The 24,189-nt window shown below is 48.9% G+C and overlaps 1 protein-coding gene across 1 annotated transcript in view; it reads right to left on the bottom strand.

Moving 5' to 3' along the window:
* Window positions 1-24,189, bottom strand: part of DNAJC16 (DnaJ heat shock protein family (Hsp40) member C16) — a gene marked incomplete at its 3' end in the record, with an annotated part of 44,083 nt that overhangs the window by 720 nt on the left and 19,174 nt on the right. Inside the window, exons 4-13 of the mRNA XM_080691140.1 lie at window positions 17,033-17,217; window positions 13,274-13,378; window positions 11,659-11,817; window positions 10,508-10,638; window positions 7,239-7,422; window positions 5,491-5,673; window positions 5,258-5,334; window positions 2,858-2,938; window positions 2,673-2,771; window positions 770-940 (exon numbers count right to left, since the gene is read on the bottom strand). Coding sequence (XP_080547266.1) covers window positions 770-940; window positions 2,673-2,771; window positions 2,858-2,938; window positions 5,258-5,334; window positions 5,491-5,673; window positions 7,239-7,422; window positions 10,508-10,638; window positions 11,659-11,817; window positions 13,274-13,378; window positions 17,033-17,217 — 1,375 coding nt within the window. The remainder of the gene's footprint in view (window positions 1-769; window positions 941-2,672; window positions 2,772-2,857; window positions 2,939-5,257; window positions 5,335-5,490; window positions 5,674-7,238; window positions 7,423-10,507; window positions 10,639-11,658; window positions 11,818-13,273; window positions 13,379-17,032; window positions 17,218-24,189) is intronic.

Genomic DNA, 24,189 nt, shown 5'->3' with positions numbered 1-24,189 from the left:
CTTTATTTTTCCTGAAACAGGAAGATCACAGGTTCACACCCAGCCTTAGCTAGTTAGTGAGGCCCTCTGTAACTTATTGAGAACTTGTTTCAAAATAAAGAATAAAATAGGGCTGGGGATGCAGTTCAGAGGTAGAAAGCCCCTGGGTTCAATCCCTGGTGCCAAACACCCCCCGCCCCAACACACACACACACGCTCACAGAGGCCTTGTGTCACATGGGGCTCAACAGAGAAGAACAAAAACTTTTTTTTTTTTAATTTTTTGGTGGTACTGGGGCTCCTGGAAACCCTTCTACCTCTGGACTACACTCCCAGACCTATTTTATACTTTTTATTTGGAAACAGGGTCTCCAATTAAATCCTCCTGTCTCCGCCTCCCAAGCGCGGGATGACAAGCGTGCCCACCACGCTCGGCTGGAACAAAGACTTTCTGAGGGCGCCAGGCCTCTGGCTCCGTTTACCAACCGGCCCATTGCTGCAGAGCTCTGGAAATGCAAAGGGCCAGAGAGCAGGCTTTCTCAAAGGGCTCAGGGAGCAGTGGCACTGTGTTCAGACTTTGTTCAGACAGATAGAATATGAAAGTCGGGGGGGGGGAAGCCCCCACGGCGGCTTGGGTATCTGCGGGGAAGGACACGGCCGAGGCCTTGCTGCATGGGCAAAGCCCCACGTGGGCACAGAGGGGAGGGGCGGGGTCCTCCAGTCCCCCTTTCCCCGCTCCCTTCCTTATTTACACGTGTGTGCACAGACACACACACGCACACACTCCTACCCAGTGAATGTGTAGACCTCCAAAGCAAATTTCTGCAGCAGGCTGGTCTTGGTGGAATTGGACAGGATGAGTACCACGTTCATGTGGCCTGGCCTCAAGCGCACCAAGTTGCTGGTGTACGTGACATCTGTGAGTTCAGTCACCTCCACGAAACCTTTTTTAGGAATCTTGCTGTGGAGAAACACAGAGGAATGAAGATGTTATCAGGGCAGGAGGAATGCTATGACCTAAAAAGGAACAAGTGCAGGCAGGTGTGGTGGAAAGCCTAGAATCCCAGTCCGTGAGAGGCCGAGACACGGGGTCACAGGTTCAAGGACAGCCTTAGCAACACGGTGACTCTCAGTAACCTAGAGAGACCTTTTCAAAACAAAAGATAGAATAGGGCTGGGAGTGCAGCTGGAGGTAGAACACCCCTGAGCTCAATTCCCAGCACCATAAAAAGAAAAAGAAAACGCTGATTCTGACCCGCTGGCAGGACGGCATGACCTGCCCTCGGTACGTGACCCCTGAGCTCACGGCTCCTCTGCTGCGGCTTTTCAGCTGCCACAGGAGCTGTCTGAGGCCAGAAGATGGAGGCGGTTAGCAATCTGCTTTGTTTCGTCTCAGAAACCCCGGCCCCTCACTGCTGCCGTGTGCCCTCAACAATTAGTCACACCATCCTCGACACCATCATGGACTGCAGACGGCTCACGCTCTGCTCTGGCTCCGCCACCCCTCCCCGGTGTGCTCTGCATTCTTGGTGGTTCTGGAGGATGAACCCAGGGCTTTGTGCATGCTAGGCAAATACTCGACCACTGGGCTACACCCCAGCCCTTATTTATTTATTTTTATAGTACTAGGGACTGACCGCAGGGCATTTTACCTCTGAGCTACACCCCCAGTCATGTTTTATTCTTTATTTTGAAACAGGGTCTAAGTTGCTGAGGCTGGTCTTGAACTTGTGATCCTCTTGTCTCAGCCTCCCAAGTACTGAGATTATACAGGTGTGTACCACCCACGCTCAGCTTGTTTTTTGTTTTTTTTTGAGAGAGGGTCTAAGCGGCCCAGGCTGGCCTTGAACTCGCAGTCCTCTTGCCTCAGCCTCCCAGGTTGTTGGGGTTAGGTGTGTGCCACTGTATCCAGCCTGATATACTTGTTTCCTGCCTTCATTACGAGATCTGAGACTGAGAAACCAAAGTCACGGGGTATAAGGAATGGAGGTCCTGTATCTGAATGCCTACAAGGTCTTAGCGAATACCAGTCAGCGGGAATCTTTCACAATACAGGCTGAGTATACATTATCCCAAAGGCTTGGGACCAGAAGTGTTTCAGATTTCTTCTCATTTGGAATATCTTAGGGACGGGACCCAAGCCTGAACACAAAGTTCAGTTATATTTCCTATCCGCCCTGTACACATAGCCTGAAGCTAACTGCATATGGAATTTTTGGCGTATCTGAGTTGATTTTTGTTTTTGTGACGCTGGGGATTGAGCCCCGAGGCATTCTACCTCTGAGCTAAACCTCCAGCCTGATTTTATTTCTTACTCGGAAACAGGGGCACACTGAGTTGCAGAGGGCCTCGCAAAGTCGTCGAGGTGGCTGTGAACCTGTCATCCTCCCGTCTCACCCTCCCAAGTACTGGGATTACAAGCGTGCGCCACCATGCCTGAGTTTCGACTACAAATTGTCTGTCACTTGATTTCAGGTGTGTGACTTTCTGCTGTGGTGTCATGATGGCGCTCAAAGCATTTCAGGTTCTGGCCCGGTTGGGATTTGAGCTTCCGAGGCAGGGAAGCTCAACCTGCATTCTCGCCTCACACCCACGCGGAGGTGCAGCCGAGCTCCACCACGGACTCGCGTCCGACGCTCTCAGCTGCGTGTGCGCAGGCGCGAGCCTGGGCGGGGGACCCGGGCGTCGGACACCTGCTGCTCTCCTTGGGGAAGCTGGGCTCGGCCTTCCCGACCTTCTCGGGCACTTCCTCTTTATCCGGAGCGTGGGACTCTCGGTCATCATTCGAGTCACTAGAGAAGGAAAAGAAGTGTCTTATGAAAAGGGAGTAGTATGTGTATGGGGGTCGGGAGCCCCCACGGCAGCCCGAGGGGCTCACCTGAAGGCCTGCACGATGACGGTGCCGAAGAGGATGAACAGGGCCGAGAAGAGCAAGGACAGGAGAGGCATCATTTCCCGCCTGAAACCAAGCACACAGCTGCATCAGCTCCTGTTGGGTGCTGGGGTGCTAGGAAGAAACAAACCCCCAGCCAGGGAGCTTTGACGCCATACCAGAGATAGTTTCTTCAGTGCCCTAAATCAGAGAGCGCTTATTTTATTTATTTATTTATTTTTTGCGGGTTCTGATGGAACCCAGGGGCATTCTACCTCCAAGCTACACCCACTGCCCTATTTTTTATTCTTTGATTTTGAAACTGGGTCTCACTGAGTTGCGGAGGGCCTCACTTGAGTAGCTGAGGCTGGCCGCGAACCTCGATCCTTTGGTCCCGAATGCTGGGATTACAAGCGTGCGCCACCACGCCCAGCTACAGAGTGCTTATTTTAAAAGCCTGATTCTGGGCTGTGTGTGGTGGCACATGCTGCTAATCCTGTTACGGAGGCTGAGAAAAGAGGATTGCAGGTTTGAGGCTTGTCTCATCAATTTATTGAGACTCTGTTTCCAAGTTTCCAAATTAAAAAAAAAAAAAAAAAAAAAGGGCTGAGGGTGTAGTTCAAAGGTAAAAATCTTCTGAGTCCAATCCCCAGTACCAAAAGAAGTCTGACTTGGTATCTCAGTAGGCTATGTTGCACTTTTCTGTGTGTGTGGTACTGTGGATTGCAGAGTACCATACGGGCATCGTACGTCTGACATTACCCTCAGCCCTATTTATTTATTAATTTGTAGTATTGGGGATTGCCCCCAGCTCGATATTTATTTGGAAACAGGGCCTCGCTAAGTTGCTGAGGCTGGCTTTGAACCTGTGATCTTCCTGTCTCAGCCTCCCAAGTGCTGGGATTACAAGTGGGCGCTACTATGCCCAGCTTCCCTTTTTATTTTGAAACAAAATCTTAGCCGGGCGTGGTGGTGCACACTTGCAATCCAAGTACTTGGGAGGTTGAGACAGGAGGATCCCAGGTTCAAAGCCAGCCTCTGTAACTTGGGGAGGCTCTCAGCAACTGAGCGAGATACTGTGTCCACAAATAATAACCGAGAGTCTTCCTAGGCTTCTTGCTAGTTCTTGCTAGAACCTGGACGCTCTCTGCCTCTGAGCTGCACAACCAGCTCTATTTTTTCATTTTTATTTTGTAACAGGGTCTCACCAAGTTGATGAGAGCCTCACTACTTGTTGAGGCTATCCTCGAACCTCTATCTTCCTGTCCCAGCCTCCCTAGGACTGGGATTACAGGAATAAGTCACCATGCCTGGCTTTACTTATTTTTATTTTATTGTATTTTTGTGGTACTGGGGGTTGAACCTAGGGATATTCTACCTCTGAGCTACACCCCCTGCCCTATTTTATTACTTATTTTGAAACAGGGTCTCACTAAGTTGCAGAGGGCCTCACAAGTTGCTGAGGTTGGCTATGAACCTGCGATCCTCCTGTCTCAGCCTCCCAAGTAATGGGATTACAAATGTGTGTCACCGTGCCCAGCTACCCTGTCTTGCTTTATAATAAAGAATTTAAGTTATAAACATGTAACTAGAAAGTCTGCGGAACGAGCTCCTTGAGTTTATTTATTTTTGGCCAGAATAATGCAGATTTGGTCGAGAGGGGCGGAGCAGGGATGGAATGTTGATTTTTTGAGATTCCCTCTAGGATTGCTGTTCTAACGCTTTGTTTGCCCATGAACGCCCATCAAGGGCCTGTCGTCTTTCAGGTGCCGTGCTGTGGGCCAGGAGCCGTAAGCATGAGCGAGGTGGGTCTCACTGGGGCGGGAGTTGGACATCCCTCCTCTGGTCAACCACTGATTCATCCGTGCACCTGCACAGGGGGCTCCGTGTGTGCTGGCCATGTGCTGAGCTGGAGTGCTCCCGTGCAGGGCACGGTCCCAGCTCTTCTGTCTAAAGGGCAGCCAGGGTGATCCTTTCCCTGCCAGTGGGAAGGGGATCATCAGCAAATAAAATAAAAAGCTTAAAAAAAAAAAGAAGGAAACGGTTGTTGGAAATGTACACACATTTTTTTTTGTGTGTGGTACTGGGGATTCAACTCATGGGCATTCTATCTCTAAGCTATGCCTCCAGCCTTATTTTATTTTGAAACAGGGCCTCACTTAGTTGCAGAAGGCCTCGCTAGGTTGCTGAGGCTGGCTTTGAACCTGAAATCCACCTGTCTCAGCCTCCCAAGTACTGGGATCCCAAGTCTGAGCCATCATGCCCAAGCAGAAATGTGTAAACGCTTGTCCAGTCATTATTTCAAGGGCACCCTGAAGTCAAAGTAGGATGTGCTCTTTCTTTCCCGAGGGAAACAGTGATGATGCTATTCAGAGAGAGAAGAAACCCGCCCAGCAGCCTTCCTACCAGTTGCTGTGAAACATGCTATCCCAGCAGCCTGCGAGGTAGTCAGAGGCGGAGTAGAGCCACCGCAGGAGGAAGACCTACGGAGAGAGAATGGCGGTCAAGGTGGACAGAGGGAGGCCCCGCACCCCGCACCCAGCAGGGCTGCTGTGAACCTCTGCTCTGCGCAGAAATCAGTCACCAGCCCCAGGAGCCCCTGAAGCCGCCAGCGCCACCCTCCTGGGGACCATGCTCACAGGGGCGAGTTCGTCGGTCAGGTCTGGGAGCACAGCCTCAGAAGACAGAAGAGCCGGGTCTTTCCGCAATTGGTCCAGATAACCCAAAAGGACAAATTTATCACTCTCACTCCCGGTCCAGGGGTCTTCCAGGGTTTTATACACCACTCTTCCTGCTGTGTTGCGCCTTTCTAAGATAGACACCTGGGATAAAAGAAAAACCATTAGAAGCTGGGCATGGTGGCGCACACTAGTAATCCCAGCATTTGGGAGGCTGAGACAGGAGGTCAGCCTCAGCTGCTTAGTGAGGTGTTTTACAACTCAGTGAGACCATTTCAAAAATAAAGAATAAAGCTGGGCGTGGTGGCACTTGTAATCCCAGCATTCAGGAAGCTTGAGACCGGAGGATCGTGGTTCACAGATAGCCTCAGATAGTTGGCGAGGCCCTCTGCAACTTAGTGAGACCCAGTTTCAAAAGTAAAGAATAAAAATTAGGTGGCACACGCTTGTAATCTCCACGCTTGGGAGGCGGGGACAGGAAGATCGCGCAGGTTCAAAGCCAGCCGTGCTGGCTTAAGAGACCCTGTTTCAAAATAAAAAAGAATAAAAATGGGTCTTAAGAGTGTAGCCAGGAGGTAGAAGGGTTTCCAGGAGCCCCAGTACCACCAAAAAAACCCCCAAAAAACAAAAAAAACAAAAAACCACACCCCCCCCCCAAAAAAAACCACACACCAAAAAAAAAAAAAAAAAAAAAAAAAACCCAAAAACAGGCCCTCAGGCATGCTAGGCATGTGCCCTAGCTCCACCCAGAGGACGAGGAGAATTAATTTCCTGCTTCAGGAGGAGCGAGAGGGAAGAAAGACCCACTGTGAAGAAGAGCAGGAGGAGGAGAAATCTCCAAGAGTATTTTCAGTGGCCTAAACTAAAGATCTGTCTGACCTGCCATCAGGATCCTGTAAGAGCGGACCCATCACAGAGGGGAACTGTGAGAAGGACCACTCACTTAACCAGGAGTGTGCGCCACCACGCCTTTCAAAACAGCCCTAGAGCCGGGCGTGGTGGCGCACGCTTGTAATCCCCGCGTTTGGGAGGCTGAGACAGGAGGATCACGCAGGTTCAAAGCCAGCCTCAGCCACTTAGTGAGGCTCTCAGCAACTTAGTGAGACCCTGTTTCCAAATAAAATATAAAATAGGTCTGGGAGTGTAGCCCGGAGGTAGAAAGCATCTGGGTTCCACCCCCAGTGCCACAAAACAAACAAACAAACAAACAAAAACAAAAAACAAACAAAAAAACCAGCCCTAGATGGTTCTGGACTCTGGAATCTGCATTCAATACTCCCAAGAAAAGCCGGGCGGGGTGGCGCACGCTTGTAATCTCAGCATTTGGGAGGCTGAGACCTGGAGGATCGCGGTTCGCCGACAACCTCAGCTACTTAGTGAGGCCCTCTGCCATTCAGTGAGACCCGGTTTCAGAATAAAGAATAAAAAATAGGGCAGGGGGGTGTATTCATTTTGAGTCGCCCCTCCATGCCAGTCTGGTATGGAGCTGTATTTCTATTTTCTGTATTTCTTTCTAATAAACTTTTAAAAATCTTCAGCAACTGTAAAAAAAAAAAAAAAAAAAATAGGGCAGGGGGTGTAGCTCGGAGGTCAAATGACCTAAGTTCCATCCCCAGACCTGCAAAAAAAAAAACAAAAAAAAAAACAAAAAAACAACTCCCGAGAAAGAAGGGAGCAGAAGGCAGGGGGGTAGTAGCGCGGGGCCTCACCGCAGCTTTGCCTTGAAAGGCCTCGCTGTCCGGCAGCAGCGTGCTGGCGAACTCCTGCTGCCGACCGCTGTGGACGTGCACGAATCTCACTGTGTCTTGCGAGTTGGCCAGCGCGAAGGACAGGAAAGCTTCGAAGGGCTGGCTCAGCTTGGTGGCCTCGGGAGTCAGCAAGACCACGCAGTACCTGCAAGAGAACAAGGGAGAAGGCTCTCTGACCAGTTCCCTGCAAAGGCTGGTGAAGTGGAGGAGGAGGAGGCGCCGACTTACAGAGCGCATAGTGTGGAAAGGAGACTTCCCAGTCACTGGCGACCGGCTCCTGGTCTGCACTGGGGATGTGCTCCCGAGTTTCCTTTAAGGCCTCGGTCACTGCATCCTTGATGTGGACAGACCTGTTGGAAGCTTTCCGTCCTAATTCTTCCACCCAGGGTGACTGGCTGATCTAACGTAGGCCAGTGAGCCTCATTCTGATTTTTGTGTGTGTGTGTGGTGCTGGGGATTGAACCCGAGGGCATTCTACCTCTGAGCCACACTCCCAGGCCAATTTTATTTTTTATTTGGAAGCAGGATCTCAGTAAGTTGCTGAGAGCCTTGCTAAGTTGCTGAGACTGGCTTTGGCCCTGTGATCCTCTGTCTCAGCCTCCCAAGTGCTGACACCGACCGCGCGGCTTCCGAGCTTCGTTCTGAACGGGCCTCCTTTACCAGGCCCCGTGGAAACTCAGCCCCTCACTCATCCAGCGTTTCCCCAAACCCTCCCCGAGCAACCACATGCCAGGTAAGAGACGCCCGCGGAGTAATGTTCCAGAGGGCAGCACAGACAAGTAGGCGTATCCTAACAGTAACGGCACGTGCCATCAAAGAAGAAGAGGGCAAAGAGATACGGAAAGGCCAGCACGGGTGGGAGTCTGTTGTATGGCTTGGTTAAAGGAAGTCATAGAGACGACCTGACTGTGGTAAGCTACGGGAGGGAACGGGGTCCGAGTCCCAGGCAGAAAGAACCACAAGCACGAACATCCATTTTGCTTCTTTTTGGGGGTAATGGGGATTGAACCCGGGGGCGTTCTTTATCCAAGCTACACTCCCAACTTCACTTATTTTTTTATTTAAAACAGGCCCTCATTAAGTAGCAGAGGCTGCCCTCAAACCTGCAATTCTCCTGTCTCAGCCTCCAAGTACTGGGATTATAAGCATGCACTGCCATGCCTGACTGAAGATCTGTTTTTGTTTTGTTTTGCTGGAGACTGAACCCAGGGGCATTCTACCCCTGAGCTACATCCCCAGCCCTATCTTTTATTTTTATTTTGAAACAGGGTCTTGGTAGGTTGATGGGAGTCTCACTACTTGTTGAGGCTGTCCTTGAACCTGGGATCCTCCTGTCTCAGCCTCCTAAATACTGAGATTATAAACATGTACCACCACACCCAGTTTAGGATATCCTTTTACTTATTTATTTATTTTTGCGGGTCTAGGGATAGAATCCAGGGGCATGCTACCTCCGACTACACTCCCTGCCCTATTTTTTATTCTTTATTTTGAAACAGGGTCTCACTAAGTAGCTGAGGCTGTCCGCAAACCGCAATCTTCTGGTCTCAGCCTCTCGAATGCTGGGATTACAAGCGTGCGCCATCATGCCTGGCTAGGATATTTTTATTTTTTATTTTTATTATTTTTTATTTTAATTATATCTAGTCCCCATCCCATTCCCTCCCTCCCTCGATCCCATGCTTGTTTGGTGATTAACTTTGATACATTTGTTTATGTACCTCCTGCTTTTTAAAGAGTCTCCATCCTCCCCTATTCCATACCCTCTGATTGGTCACCTTAGTTGCTTCACTATAGGGCCCTTTCTATAGCTCGACCTCTTCCTGTTGCCCCTTTCCTCCTAGTTATTGCTGATTAGGGGAAGCATCTGGTTTTAATTTTCTGCGATATTTCTCTGTGCATACCGCATTGAAAATACCGATCCCACTCGTGACGGTCCCAGTTATAGCCTGGCTACCCGGTAGACCAATCCAGACCTCGCTGGCTCAAGCAGCAGCCTTGCCTCATGGGAGGCCTTGATTCTGGTCTCGCTGGCCCCGACACTGGCCTAACCCTTCAGCTGGCTCCGATCCCAGCCTCAGAGGCCCCAGCACCGGCCTTCCTCACAGCAGGCTCCTATGCTAGCTGATGGCCCCGGCATCGGCCTAACCCCTCGGCAGGCTCCGATCCAGGCCTCGGAGGCCTCAGTAGCGGCCTTGCTTCACGGAAGGCTCTGATGCCGGCCGCTGGCCTTGGCACCGGCCTAACTCCTCGGCAGGCTCCGATCCTGGCCTCTGAGACCCTGGCACCGGCCTTGCCTCGCGGCAGGCTCCGATCCCAGCCTCGTTGGCCCCAGCACCGGCCTAACCCCTTGGCAGGTTCCGATCCCGGCCTCGGAGGCCTCAATAGTGGCCTTGCCTAACGGAAGGCTCCGATGCCGGCCGCTGGCTCCGGCACCGGCCTAACCCCTCAGCAGGCTCTGATCCCGGCCTCCGAGGCCCCTGGCTAGGATATTTTTTAAAAAATATAATCAATCAAGCTGGGCGTGGTGGCGCACGCTTGTAATCCCCGCGCTTGGGAGGCAGAGACAGGAGGATCGCGCAGGTTCAAAGCCAGCCGCGCTGGCTTAAGAGACCCTGTTTCCAAAAATAAAAATAGGTCTGGGAGTGTAGCCCGGAGGATAAAGGGCTTCCAGGAACCCCAGTACCACCACCAAAAAAAAAAAAAAAAAAAAAAAAAAAAATCTAATCAAAATCTTTCTTTTTAGACTATAAGGGAATTGGGAAAATCTGTAAACATAGGGAAATTCATTATTTTCAACAATATTTAGTTTTCCTTTCATATCCAGATAACTTTGTCTGTGTGTGTGGCACTGGGGATTAAACCCAGAGGCATTCTATCTTTGAGCTATGCCCTCACCGGATGTTTCTTATTTGGAAACAGTCTTGCTAGGCTGTTGAGTCTTGCTACTGCTGAGGCTGGCTGCAAACTTGCCTTCCACTCGTTTTATCCTCCCCAGTCCTGGGATTACAGGTGTGCGCCACCACGCCTGGCTTCCTGACACCTTTTATAGATGAAATAACTCTAAACACTTTTTTTTTGGTCCTGGGGATTGAACCCAGGGGCACTCCACCTCTGAGCTATACTCCCCACCCTTAGCCAGCCTTTCAGGTGGACGTTTGACTGCACTCCCATAGCGCACACCTGGCCCCTCGGCCGCAATGACAGGCAGAGGGGAGCCCAACCCTTACTTCCTCTGTCGGTGAGACCGCTTCACAGGGCAGAGCTCGTGGAACAGCTTCTGGCTGGTGAGCCTGGCCGCCAGCAGGTACTTGTTCTGGGTGATGAAGTCGTCAATGACCTGTTTCTTCAGACCTCGAGCCTGGAGGAAAACCAAGAAACGTTTGATACAATTTTTTTTTTGTGTGTGTGGTACTGGGGATGGAACCCAGGGGCATTCTACCTCCGGGCTGCCCCAGCCCTATTTTTTATTCTTTATTTTGAAACAGGGTCTCACTGAGTTGCTTGAGGGCCTCACTAAGTAGCTGAGGCTGGCTGCACATCGCAATCCTGTCTCAGCCTCCTGAATGCTGAGTTTACAAGCTTGGGCCACCATGCCTGGCTTAGTACAAGGTAATTTATTTATTTATTTATTTATTTATTTATTTATTATGGTACTGAGGATGGAATCCGGGGGATGCACCCTCTGTGCTACACCCCCAGCTTTATTTATATTGAGACATGGTCTTGCTAAGCTGCTGAGGCTGGCCTGGAACCTGTGATCCTCCCAAGTACTGGGATTATAGGTATGTGCCATCATGCCTGGCTGTAAAATATATTTTTTATAGCAAAGCAAAGAATATATGTATATTTTTTAGAGCAAAGTAAAAATGCTGTCCACTGGCAGGAAGAAATGAAAAACTAATACTGACATGAAGGTCTGTGATGAAATGAGCAGTAGGGCTGTTTTTGGTGGCACTAGAGACTGAACCCAGGAACATCCTCCTCTGAGCTACACCCCAGCCCTATTTTATCTTCAATTTGAAACAGGTCTTGCTAGGTTATTGAGAGTCCCTCTATTTGCCAAGGATGTTCTCACACCTACGATCCTCCTGTCTCAGCCTCCCAAGGGCGGGGATTACAAGCGTGCGCCACCACGCCTAGCGAGAAACAGTTTTGTTTTTTGTGGTACTGGGGATAGAACCCAGGGGCCTTCTACCTCCGGACTACCCTCCCAGACCTATTTTATACTTTATTTAGAAACAGGGTTTCTTAAACCAGCTGAGGCTGGCTTCGAACCTGCACGATCCTCCTGTCTCAGCCTCCCAACGGCGGGGATTACAAGCGTGCGCCACCACGCCCGGCGAGAAATAGGTGTTGAAGCGCGGTGACTCTCACGTACCTGGATCACATCGGCAGGCTTGTTGATGTGCTCTTTAAAGATCAAGATGGTGGGGGCGTGGACATTGATGTTGTATTGCCTCGTCATCTCTTCCGCCCCTCGCAAACCGACATACACGTATCCAAATGACAAATAATCTCTGTACGCGAAAGCAGTCAACTGCGGGCAGAAACGGAGAAGAAAAGGAAACTGATACAAGAAACCTAAATAACGAATCAGGTGGGACCTGTTCACATCAATGGGTGGAGATGAATGCCAGCCTCTACTGCCAGCTAGCCGGTCTATATCCCTATGTGCTTCTGGGAACTCTGTGGTGTTCCATGCTCAAAAACTGTACAACAAAGGTAGACACCATGAGTGTGTGTGTGTGTGTGTGTGTGTGTGTGTGTTACTAGGGATTGAACCTAGGCCATTTGATCACTAAGCTATACCTCCAGCCCTTTTTATTAAAAAAAAAAAAATCTTTTTTGGCAGTACTAGGGATTGAACCCAGGGCATTCTACCTCCGAGCGACACCCCCAGCCCTATTTTTCATTATTTTGAAACAGGGTCTCACTGAGTTGCAGAGGGCCTCACTAAGTAGCTGAGGCTGGCCGCAAACTGTGATTCTCCTGTCTCAGCCTCCCAAATGCTGGGATTCCAAGTGTGCGCCACCATGCCCGGCTCCCAGCCCGTTTTTTTTCTTTTTTTGTGTGTGTGTGGTACTGGGGATACAACCCAGGGGCATTCTACCACCGAGTGACACTCCCAGCCCTATTTTTTATTCTTTATTTTGAAACACAGTCTCACTGAGTTGCGAAGGACCTCACACTAAGTAGCTGAGGCTGTCCATGAACCATGATCTTTCTGTCTCAGTCTCCCAAATGCTGGGATTACAATCATGTGCCACCACGCTCAGCCCCAGCCCGTTTTTATTTAGAAACTGAGTCTCGCTAAGTTGCTAAGCCTGGCCGGGAACCTGCAATCCGTGTGTGCTACCATGTCTGCCTGTGCCCAGGTTTGGACTATGATTTATCACCTGAGGTCAGACATGGAATTTTTCATTTGTGGTGTTGCATTGGTGCTCACCAAGTTTTCCCTTTTGGACTCTTAAATTAGGGACACTCAGCCAGGAGTGATGACCTGCCCTGTGATCCCTATACTTGGGAGGCTAAGACAGGAGGGTCGCAGGTTTGAGGACAGCCTCAGCAAGTAGCGAAACTCTAATCAACCTAGTGAGACCTTGTTTCCGAATAAGAAATAAAATTGGGTTGGGGCGCAGCTTGAAGGCCTCTGGGTTAAAACCTAGCAGCCCCCCACCAAATAAATTCGGGTATCCAACTTATATTTACATAAAATACAAACACGCTACCAGTTCTTCTTTTTTTTTTTTGGTGGTACTGGGGTTCCTGGAAACCCTTCTACCTCCGGGCTACACTCCCAGACCTATTCTTATATTTTTATTTGGAAACAGAGTCTCTTAAGCCAGCAAGGATGGCTTCGAACCTGCGCGATCCTCCTGTCTCCGCCTCCCAAGCGCGGGGATTACAAGCGTGCGCCACCATGCCCACACGTTACCAGTTCTAACAGAGATTACCACCAACATCTGAGAACAACCTGTGAGTGCATGAAGTACCTTGTATAGCAGCGGCACAATGGGGCCCTGGTCAAACAGAAGGACGTGAGGTTTATTCTCTTGCTGCCAGCCAGACAGGAATCTGACATAGTTTTTATTTGTAACCTGAAATTGAAAACATAATGTTAGTTTCAAATATTTAATTCTTAGCAGTCAGGAGATAAACAAATTAAACATGTATAAACGTGTATAAAAGACTGTTTGCACCAAAATAAAAATTCAGATTAACTAATCTTTGTCTTCATTTCACTGAAACTTAAAAAATAGAGACAGAGATTTCCTATTTTCATTTGTTTCAGCTCTTTTTTTGTGTGTATGCGGTATGGGGATTGAACTCAGGGGAATTTTACTACTGAGCTATACTCCCAAACATTTTTTAAATTTTGAAACAGTCTTCTAGGTTGATGAGAATCTTACTATTTGCTGAGGGTGTCCTGGAACCTGCGATCCTCCTGTCTCAGCGTCCCAAGTATTGGGATTATAGTCATGCACCACCACGCCTGGCTGACTTGCTCTTATTTTTTAAAATTTTATTTATTTTTTATTTTTGGTGGTACTGGGGTTTCTGGAAGCCCTTCTACCTCCGGGCTACACTCCCAGACCTATTTTTACATTTTTTATTTGGAAACAGGGTCTCCTAAGCCAGCACACGCGGCTGGCTTCGAACCTGCACGATCCTCCTGTCTCTGCCTCCCAAGCGTGGGGATTACAAGCGTGTGCCACCACACCCGGCTTACTTGCTCTTTTTAAATGGCTTACATAGGTCCAGGCCTCTGGCCCCGACCCTGGGCTGGTGGGCAGGCGCTGGCGGGGCATCCTTCGGCCAGCATTGGAGCCTTCCGTGAGGCAAGGCCGTTATTGAGGCCTCCGAGGCTGGGATCGGAGCCTGCCGAGGGGTTAGGCCGGTGCTGGGGCCAGTGAGGCCGGGATCGGAGTATGCCATGAGGCAAGGCCAGTGCCGGGGTCTCAGAGGTCTGGACAAGAGCCTGCCGAGGGGTTAGGCCGATGCCAGGGCCATCGGCTAGCATCAGAGCCTGCCGTGAGGAAGGCCGGTGCTGGAACCTCCGAGGCCGGGATCGGAGCCAGCTGAGGGGTTAGGCCAGTGTCGGGGCCAGCGAGACCAGAATCGGGGCCTTACATGAGGCAAGGCCGCTGCTTGAGCCAGTGAGGTCTGGATCAGTCCACCGGGTAGCCAGGCCACTACTGGGGCCGTCAAGAGTGGGATTGGTATTTTCAATGCGGCATGCACAGAGAAATATCGCAGAAAATTAAAACCAGATGCTTCCCCTAATCAGCAATAACTAGGAGGAAAGGGGCAACAGGAAGAGGATGAGCTATAGAAAGGGCCCTATAGTGCATCAATTAAGGTGACCAATCAGAGGGTATGGAAAAGGGGAGGATGGAGCCTCTTTAAAAAGCAGGAGGTACATGAACATATGTATCAAAGTTAATCACCAAACAAGCATGGGATCGAGGGAGGGGGAGGCAATGGGATGGGGACTGGATGAGGGCTAATTGGATGATGTGTGCTTGTATATCCTCTCAAGTCTTGTATTCCAATGTGATGTATGATTACGATGCACCAATTTAAAAAAAAAATAAATGGCTTACATAGGCAGGCGTGGTGGCTCACACTTGTCATCCCAGTACTTGGGAGGCTGAGACAGGAGGGTTGCAGGTTCCTGGCCAGCCTCAGCTACTTAGTGAGGCCCTCCGCAACTTAGTGAGACCCGGTTTCAAAATAGAGAATAAAAAATAGGGCTAGGGTGTTGCTCAGAGGTAGGTTCAACCTCCAGTACTGAAAATAAGTAAGTAAATAAAATAAATAGCATATATATAAATTGGTGACCCATCCTGTCTATACATTATATAATTCCATTTATTAACATCTAATTTGTTCCTTTTCTCACTTATGTCTTAAAATATTCCTACTGAGAACCAAAAAAACAAAACAAAACAAAACAAAACAAAACCCCATAAATTGCTTTTTTTTGTGTGTGTGGTTCTTGGGATGGAACCCAAGGGGCTTTCTACCTTTGGGCTACACTCCCAGACCTATTTTCTATTTTATTTGGAAACAGGGTCTCACTAAGTTGCTGAGAGCCTCACTAAGTAGCTGAGGCTGGCTTTGAACCCGTGCGATCCTCCTGTCTCAGCCTCCCAAGCGTGGGGATTACAAGTGTGCGCCACCACACCCGGCACGAATTAAATTTCTACATAGAAATTTTTCATAGTAAAGTTAAATCTGTTCCATTCCTCTGCTCAAACTTCTACGACAGCAACAGCTCCACCTGCAGGCCACAGCCAAAGTTCTTTTTTTTTTTTTCCTGCAGAACTGGGGATGAACCCAAGGACATTCTACATCTGAACTACACCTCTAGCCCTATTATTTATTCTTTAATTTTTTTTTACTTTTAAAATTTTATTAAGTTTTCAATATTCTTTCATTTTTTGTGGCACTGGGGATGGAATTCTGGGGCATTCTACCCTCTAGCTACACCCCCTGCCCTATTTTCTATTCTTTATTTTGAAACAGGGTCTCACTGACTTGCACAGGGCCTCACCAAGTAGCAGCGGCTGTCCTTGAACCATGATCCTCCTGTCTCAGCCTCCCAAAATGCTGGGATTACAAGTTTGTGCCACTACACCCAGCTTTTTTGTTTTAAAACATTGTCTCGCTAGGTTTCTGAGAGTATAAATGACTGAACTTAGCCTGGAACCTGTGATTCTCCTGCCTCAGTCTCCCAAGTACTGGGATTACAGGCACGTACCACCACGCCAGGGGAGAGAAATCTTTTATTGTACCACATGACCTAATTTTTGTAATCTCAGTACTTGGGGGGCTAAGACTGGAGGATTGCAGGTTTACAGTCAGCCTCAGCAACTTAAGTGAGGCCCTCTGCAATTGAGACCCTGTTTCAAAATAAAATAATGAAATAAGGCTTAGGTGTAGCTCAGAGGTAGAATGCTCCCAGGTTCACTCTCCAGACCTACAAAATAAACAAGCAAGAAAATAAGAGCTTTTTGTTACTATTGTTTATAAAATAGTCACTTTCAAGCAGGGCACTGTGGCACACGCCTTTAATCCCGGTACTTGGGAGGCTGAGGCAGGAGGATGGCAGTTGAAGGACAGCCTCAAGAAGCAGCAAGACTCTCCTGTTTAAAATAAAAACATAAAAACTAGGTCTGGGGCTGTAGCTCAGAGGTAAAGTACTGTCGCTTTCAATCTCCAACCCCAAAACAGAAAAGGAAAGAAAAAATAAGAGTCCCTGCCATTTTACACTCAGCTTCACACGGCAGGGTAAAAGTCCCAAGATAACCACGTGGTGAGTGAACTCTCTCAGCCTCTGTAGTGCGTGTTTCAATTTTCAGCTCCCTACAGACATCACTTAAAAGAATTTAGTTTGCTGGGCGTGGTGGCACACGCTTGTAATCCCCGCGCTTGGGAGGTGGAGACAGGAGGATCGCGCGGGTTCGAAGCCAGCCTTGTGCGCTGGCTTAGGAGACCCTGTTTCCAAATAAAAAAAATATAAAATAGGTCTGGGAGTGTAGCCTGAAGTTAAAAGGGTTTCCAGGAACCCCAGTACCACCAAAAAAAAAAAAAAAAGAATTTCGTTTGAGTGATCAATTGATGACACTGTGGCTTGTTCTGTTCCAAATGAAATTCAGGTCCAGGAGTGCCCGGATAGAGTCCTGGGCAGTCGGTGTCCCAGGTCCCTGCAAACCCTCCCAGCCACGCTCTCCTCCACGGATACTTACTTTCTCCACCAAGTTTCCTGGAAGCAGACTTTCTACAAACTGCCGTAGGTTCTCCCGGACAACTGCGTTGTGGAAGAAGGAGATCTTTCCGTTTATGATTCCCAGGATGGAGGGCGTGCTGTGCGCCCCCAGGTGGTGGGCCAGGCGTCGCTCGTACCCAGCGTGCACCACGCCGATGCCCACGCCTGCAAGGCACACAAGAGCTCCGTGAGGCCTTTCCGTGCCCCACAGTGAGCGGAACACATGCTGATAACTTTGGGGTTGTTTTTGGCTTGAAATTAAAACCAACTTACTAGGAGAGAAATTTTATTTTAGATACTGGGGATTGACCCAGAGGTATTCTATCTCTGAGCTATAACCCTATCCCTGTTTTTTTTTTTTTTTTTGCAGTACGAGGCTATTAAACCCAAGGGCATTCTACTTCTGAGATACACTCCCAGTACTAATTTTTATTATTCTGAAACAGGGTCTAAGTTGCAGAGGGCCTCACTAAGTAGCTAAGGCTGGCTTCGAACCCACACAAACCTCCTGCCTCAGCCTCCCAAGTACTGGGATCACAAGCGTGCGGCACAACACCTGGCTCCCCCAGTTTTTATTTGGATATAAATTGCTTACAGCCTTGCTAAATTGCTGAGACTGGCTTCAAACCTGCCTTAGCCTCCCAAGTACTGGGATTCTAAGTATGTGCTACCATGCTCAGCTTTTTAAAATTTTGATGGCTGGGCGTGGTGACACATGCTTGTGATCCCAGTACTTGGGAGGCTGAGGCAGGAGGTTCGTGTGGGTTCGAAGCCAGCCTTAGCTACTTAGTGAGGCATGGCACCTTAGTGAGACCCTGTTTCCAAATAAAAATATAAAGTAGGTCTAGGAGTGTAGCTCGGAGGTAGAAGGCTTCTTGATTCCATCCCTAGTAATTATATATATAATTTTTTTGAAGCAGGGTCTTGCTAAGTTGCTGAGGCAGGCCTCGAACCCGTGACCCTCTTGTCTCAGTCTCCCCAGTACACGAATTACAGGTGAGCACCATCACACTAAGTTGAAGACAATCTATTTCTAATAGACTGTCTAGCATTTGTTTACTCTTAAAATTCTGGATTATTCAGTTTTTCTGCAAAGGAATATGGTGATATTTAAGAAGAGTTACAAATCTTTCTATCTTTTAGCCTGTTACTACTACCACTACTACTACTACCACCACCACCTCCTCCACCACCACCTCTTCCTCCTCCTCCTCCTCCTCCTCCTCCTCCTCCTCTTCCTCCTTCTTCCTCCTTCTCCTTTTTCTTTTTGTGCTACTGGGGATGGAACCCAAGGGCATTCTACCTCCAAGCTACACTCTCAGGCCTATTTTTTATTTTTTATCTTGAAACAGAGTCTCACTGAGTTGCAAAGGGCCTCGTGATCCTCCTGTCCCAGCCTCCCAAATGCTGGGATTACAAGCGTGCGCCTGGCTAAGCCTGTTACTACTACTTCTTTTTTTTTTTTTATTTTTTGCATTACTGGGGATGGAACCAAGGGGCATTCTACCTCCAAGGTACACCCTCAGCCCTATTTTTTATTCTTTAGTTTGAGACAGGTCTCACTGAGTTGCAAAGGGCCTCACTAAGTAGCTGAGGCTGGCTGCAAACCATCATCCTCCTGTCTCAGCCTCCCAAATGCTGGGATTCCAGAGCATACGCCACCACATCCGGCTAAGCCTGTTGCTTCTAATTTTGGGAGGAAGTCATAGGAGGTAGTTTAAGTGGGAAAAGAGCAATCTGTATTCCATATTCCTATTTATAAAGAAACAAAACCTAAGCTGGGCATGGTGGCGCACACCTGTAACTCCAGTACTGGGAGGCTGAGATAGGAGGATCACAGGTTCAAATCCAGCCTCAGCATCTCAGTGAGGCTTGTATCAATTTAGTGAGACTCTGTTTCCAAATAAAAAAGAAAATAGGGCTGGGGGTGTAGCTCAGAGGTAGAATGCCTCTGGGTTCAATCCCCAGCTCCACAAAAACAAACAAAACTAAAACAAAATCAAAAGCAAGAAAAACAAAAACAAAACAAATGAAAGAAAAAGAAACAAGACCTAAAACTGGACATGGTGGGTGATTCATACCTATAATCCCAGTACTTGGGAGGCCGAGACAGGAGGATTACAGGGTCGAGGCCAGCTTAGGCAATTTACTGCGACCCTGTCTCAAACAAACAAACAAACAAACAAACAAACAAAAAAACCGAAAAGGGCTGGGGATGATAGAGTGTCCCTGATTTCAATCCCTAGAATGCAATTAAGAAAACACAAAGCGCTGGTTGTGGTGGTGCACGCTTGTAGAGTACCTGGAAGGCTGAGGCAGGAGGATCACAGGGTCAACTTAGGCGTTCAGTGAGATCCTGTTTCCAAATAAGGAATGAAATCACACTGGGGGTGTAGTGTGGAGGTAGACTGCCTCTGGGTTCCATCCACAGTAAAAAATAGATAAATAAAATAAAAAGAAGCCGGGTGTGGTGGCGCATGCTTCTACTTCTAGCATTTGGGAGGCTAAGACAGGAAGATCACAGCAGCCAGCCTCAGTTACTTAGGGAGGCTCTTTGCAGCTCGGTGAGACCCTGTTTCAAAATAAAGAATAAAAAATAGGGCTGGGGGTGTAGCTCGGAGGTGGAATGCCCCTGGGTTCCAGCCCCAGTACGGAGAAAAAAAAAAAAAAAAAGATAGGCGTGGTGGTACACACCTGTAATTCCAGTACTGGGAGGTTGAGACAGGAGGATAGCAGGTTCGAGCTCTTACCAAATTGCTGAGGCATGCGTGCGTGCGTGCGTGCGTGCGTGTGTGTGTGTGTTTCTGAGGTGGAACCCAGTGCCTTTTCTATCTCCGGGCTATACTCCCAGAGCTATTTTATGCTTTATTTGGAAATAGGGTCTCACTAAGTTGCTGAGAGCCTAAGTAGTTGAGGCTGGCTTTGAACCTGTGTGATCCGATCCTCCTGTCTCAGCCTCCCAAGCGCTGGGATTACGAGCATGTGCCACCATGCCTGGCCTGAGACTGGCTTTAAAATTATTCCTCCTCGTCCTTTCTCCCCCTCTCCACCTTTCTTGTTCCTTCATTCAACCAGTGTTATCTGAAGGGCTAATGACACAGCTAAAATCTCTTCAGTTTCTACAGTAAGACTAACCGCCTACAAGCAGGGCGTGGTGATGCTTGTAATCCCAGTACTTGGGAGGCTCAGAAAGGAGGATCTGGGTTTGTGGCCAGCCTCAGCTACTTAGGGGAGCCCTGTTCAACTTAGACCCTGTTGCAAAATAAACAAAGCTGGGCGTGTTGGCACAGGCTTGTAATCCCAGCATTCGGGAGGCTGAGACAGGAGGATCACGGTTCGCGGACAGCCTCAGTTACTTAGTGAGGCCCTTTGCAACTCAGTGAGACCCTGTTTCGAACTAAAGAATAAAAAATAGGGCTGGGGGTGTAGCTCGGAGGTAGAATGCCCCTGGGTTCCAGCCCCAGTACCAAAAAAAAAAAAAAAAAAAATTGGGCTGGGGGTGTAGCTCAATGGTAGAATGGCCCTAGCCTGGGCTTAATCCCCAGCACCCCCCAAAAAAAAGAGCCTACAAAAACACATCTCCTCTGGATGTCTCATAGACTTGGGGAGCTTGAGAACCCAGCTCTTCTCTCCTCCCACAGACCTGCTCCACCCACACGGCAGCCACCCCGGCTGGTGGTGCCTTCTCTCCTGGGCCCCACCTCAGGGGCCTCTGGTTTCTCGCACCCCATGTCCATCTGTCCTCCCGTCGGTTCCCTTCAGAGTCGGCCCACTCGACTGCTCTTCCCAGGTCCGCCCTGCTGGCCTGCCCGTCTCCTGCCTGGGCCGCGGCACCAGCCTCCTGGCGGGCTGCCTGTTTTCCCTTATCCCCCGGCAGCCTATTCTTAACACAGTGGCCAAGCTCTTCCTTCCAACACATATATATATGGATCACGATAATCTTCCGCCCAAACCCTGCAAAGATGTACTTGTTTAACTCAGCATAAAACCCACAAGCCACAAAAGACCAAGAGGACCTCTGTGCCGTGGCTCCTGGTCCCCTCTGCCATCCTTCCTGTGCCCTCGCACTTGTCCCTGGCATCCCTGCTCCTCCCTGAGTGCACTGTGCTCCCGCCTCAGGCCTCGGCCCGGCGCACCTCCCTGGCGCCCCGCCGCCGGCGTCATGTCCTCTCCCACAGGTAAGGGCCTGCACCCTGCTCGCTTACGCTCTTGACACAGGGCTGACTTTTTTTTTTTTTTGCGGTACTGGGGGATGGAACCCAGGGGTGTTCTACCTCTGAGTTACACCCCCAGCCCGATTTTTTATTCTTTATTTTGAAACAGCGTCTCACTGAGTTGCAAAGGGCCTCACTAAGTAGTAGCGGAGGCTGTTCTCAAACTATGATCCTCCTGTCTCAGTTTCCCAAATGCTGGGATTATAAGTGTGTGCCACCATGCCTGGCTGACATTTTTATTCGAGTGTAGTGCTGGGATTGAACCTAGGGGCACTCAACCATTAAGCTACATTACCAGCTTTCTTGTATTTATTTATTTATTTATTTATCTATCTATTTATTTATTTATTTTTAGCGGTACAGGGGATTGAGCCCAGGGACATTCTACCTCTGAGCTCCACCCCAGGCCCTTTTTTAAAATTATTATTTATTTTGAAACAGGGTCTCACTGAGTTGCAGAAGGCCTCACTATGTAGCTGAGGCTGTCTGTGAACCTGCGATCCTCCTGTCTCAACCTCCCAAGTGCTGGGATTACAAGTGTGTGCCATCACACCTGGATGTATTTTCTATTTTGAGACAGAGTCTTACTAAATTCAAGGCCTAGATTGGCCTTGAATTTGTGATTCTCCTGCCTCAGTCTACCAAGTCACGGGGGCTTACTGGTGTCTTTTTGCTGTTGGTTTTTGTTTTGTGGTATTGGTGATTGAACCCAGGGGCATTCTGCCTCTGAACCACACCCATAACCCTATTTTACCTTCTAGCCATCCATCCATCCATCCATCCATCCATCCATCCACTTTTGTGGTGCTAATGATTGAACCCAGGGGCATTCTAACTCCAGAACCCAAGACTGATTTTATGTTTTATTCTTTTTTAATTTTTTGTGGTACTGGGGATTGAACCCAGGGGTGTTCCATCTCTATACTATACCCCCAACTCTATTTTATGCTTTATTTTGAAACAGGTCTCACTAAATTATGCAAGTTCTCACTAAATTACTAAGGCTGGCCTCAAACCTGCAATCCTCCGGTCTCAGCCTCCCAAGTATTGGGATTATAGGAATGCATCACCATGTTTGAATTATTTGGAAACAGGGTTTTGCTAAGCTGCTGACAGCCTCACTAAGTTGCTGAGGCTAGCTTCAAAGTTGTGGTGCCTCCTGTCTCAGCCTCCCAAATACTGGGATTACAGGCATGTGCCACCATGCCTGGCTGCTTACTGTTTTTTTTTTTTTTTTTGCAGTACCAGGAATTGAACCCAGAGGTATTCTACCTCTGATCTACACCCAATTTTTTATTCTTTCTTTTTTTTTTTGTGGGTCTGTGGATGGAACCCAAGGGCATTCAACCTCTTAGCTACACCCCCTGCCCTATTTTTTATTCTTTATTTTGAAACCCGGCCTCACTGAGTTGCAGAGGGCCTCACTAAGTAGCTGAGGCTGTCCATGAATCGCGATCCTCCGGTCTCAGCCTCCGGAATGCTGGGATTACAAGCCTGAGCCACCACGCCTGGATTATTCTTTATTTTGAAACAGGATCTTACTGAGTTGCAGAGGGCCTCACTAAGTAGCTGAGGCTGGCCGCGAACCTGTGATTCCCCTGTCTCAGCTTCCCAAGTACTGGGATTACAAGTGTGCGCCATCACGCCCGGCTCTTACTGGCTTCTTCTGTGTTGCTGGGGATGAACTTGACGGGCCCCGCCCATCAGCCAGTAAGTCCGAGAGCTAAGATGGCGCTGAGCGGAAATCTTCCCCAGAGCACTTAGGTGGTAAACAGCTTTCAGGAAGTGACGACAAGAGCATGAGATACACGGGAACACCGCATGCCATAGGGCAACAGCCAATGGACTGGCTGTTGCCATGAGTTGTGCACGTGAACAGTCTGCTGATTGGCTGTTGGGCTCTATATAAGGGGAAGATTTCTGGGGGGAGAGAGAGAGAAGAGAAGATTTACGGGAAGAAGATTTGCGGGAACTGTACAAGAACCTGGGGTAATAAAACTGCTTGAGGAAGATCGTGTAAGAGTCGTCACAGCGCGCGACAAGTGGTTGGCCCGTACGGGGACCTTCGCTTTGATCAGAACCTCGGCAGTCCAGGGCAGCCGGCTGGTAAGTACTCCTTGACTCCGAAAAGGGAGGAGGAGGCTCCGTTTACGGAGGGTTATTTTCCCCGATCAAAGGGGGCTCCATTAAGGAGGATATTTAGTAAATAAGGCTCGCGGATAAGCGAGGCTCGCGGAAAAGCGAGGAACAGCGCTGTATTTTCCCCGATCAAAGGGGGCTCCATTAAGGAGGATATTTTTTAGTGTAAGTAAGTTAGAGAATCGGGCTGGTCCTGATTCGACAAGATGGGAAATAGTCCATCTCACCCATTGCATAAAGCATTGAAAGCTTTGTTGAAAAGTAGAGGCCTAAAGCTTAGGGACAAGACAATACAAGATTTTCTCGAACAAATAGATAGGGTAGCGCCATGGTTTACAGTATCAGGGAATCTTTCTTTAGCAAGCTGGGATAAATTGGGAAGAGACGTAGAACGCGCCGAAGAACAAGGTATTGTCACAGGAGGGACTCGGCCGCTTTGTCGGCTGATTCGTGCCTGTTTGGAAGAAAGGCGCTTTAGAAGATTTGTGCAGGAGGGCCAGGCAGCTTTAGACGGTGTAAAAGAGGAACGTTCAACTTCCTCTAAAGTGGCCAGTGAGGAGGATTCAGAGTCAGAGGGGGAGGATGAATCTGAGGAGGAATTAGAGGCCATTTGTAAACAAGTGAAAGCTTTTGAACTGATTAAAGAGGAAATTTCGCCTCCTCCGTATAACCCTTCTGCGCCCAGAGCAGGAGAAGGTGTCTCTTTTAGTAGTCAGATGTGGAGAGATGCGGGAATTTTTTTAGCAAATCAAGCTTTCCCAGTTTTCCAGCTGCAGGAGGGGGG

Source organism: Muscardinus avellanarius (genome assembly GCF_963383645.1).
Source record: "Muscardinus avellanarius genome assembly, chromosome: 3".
Classification (NCBI taxonomy): Eukaryota; Metazoa; Chordata; class Mammalia; order Rodentia; family Gliridae; genus Muscardinus; species Muscardinus avellanarius.
This window is presented reverse-complemented; position numbering and strand designations above follow the sequence as displayed.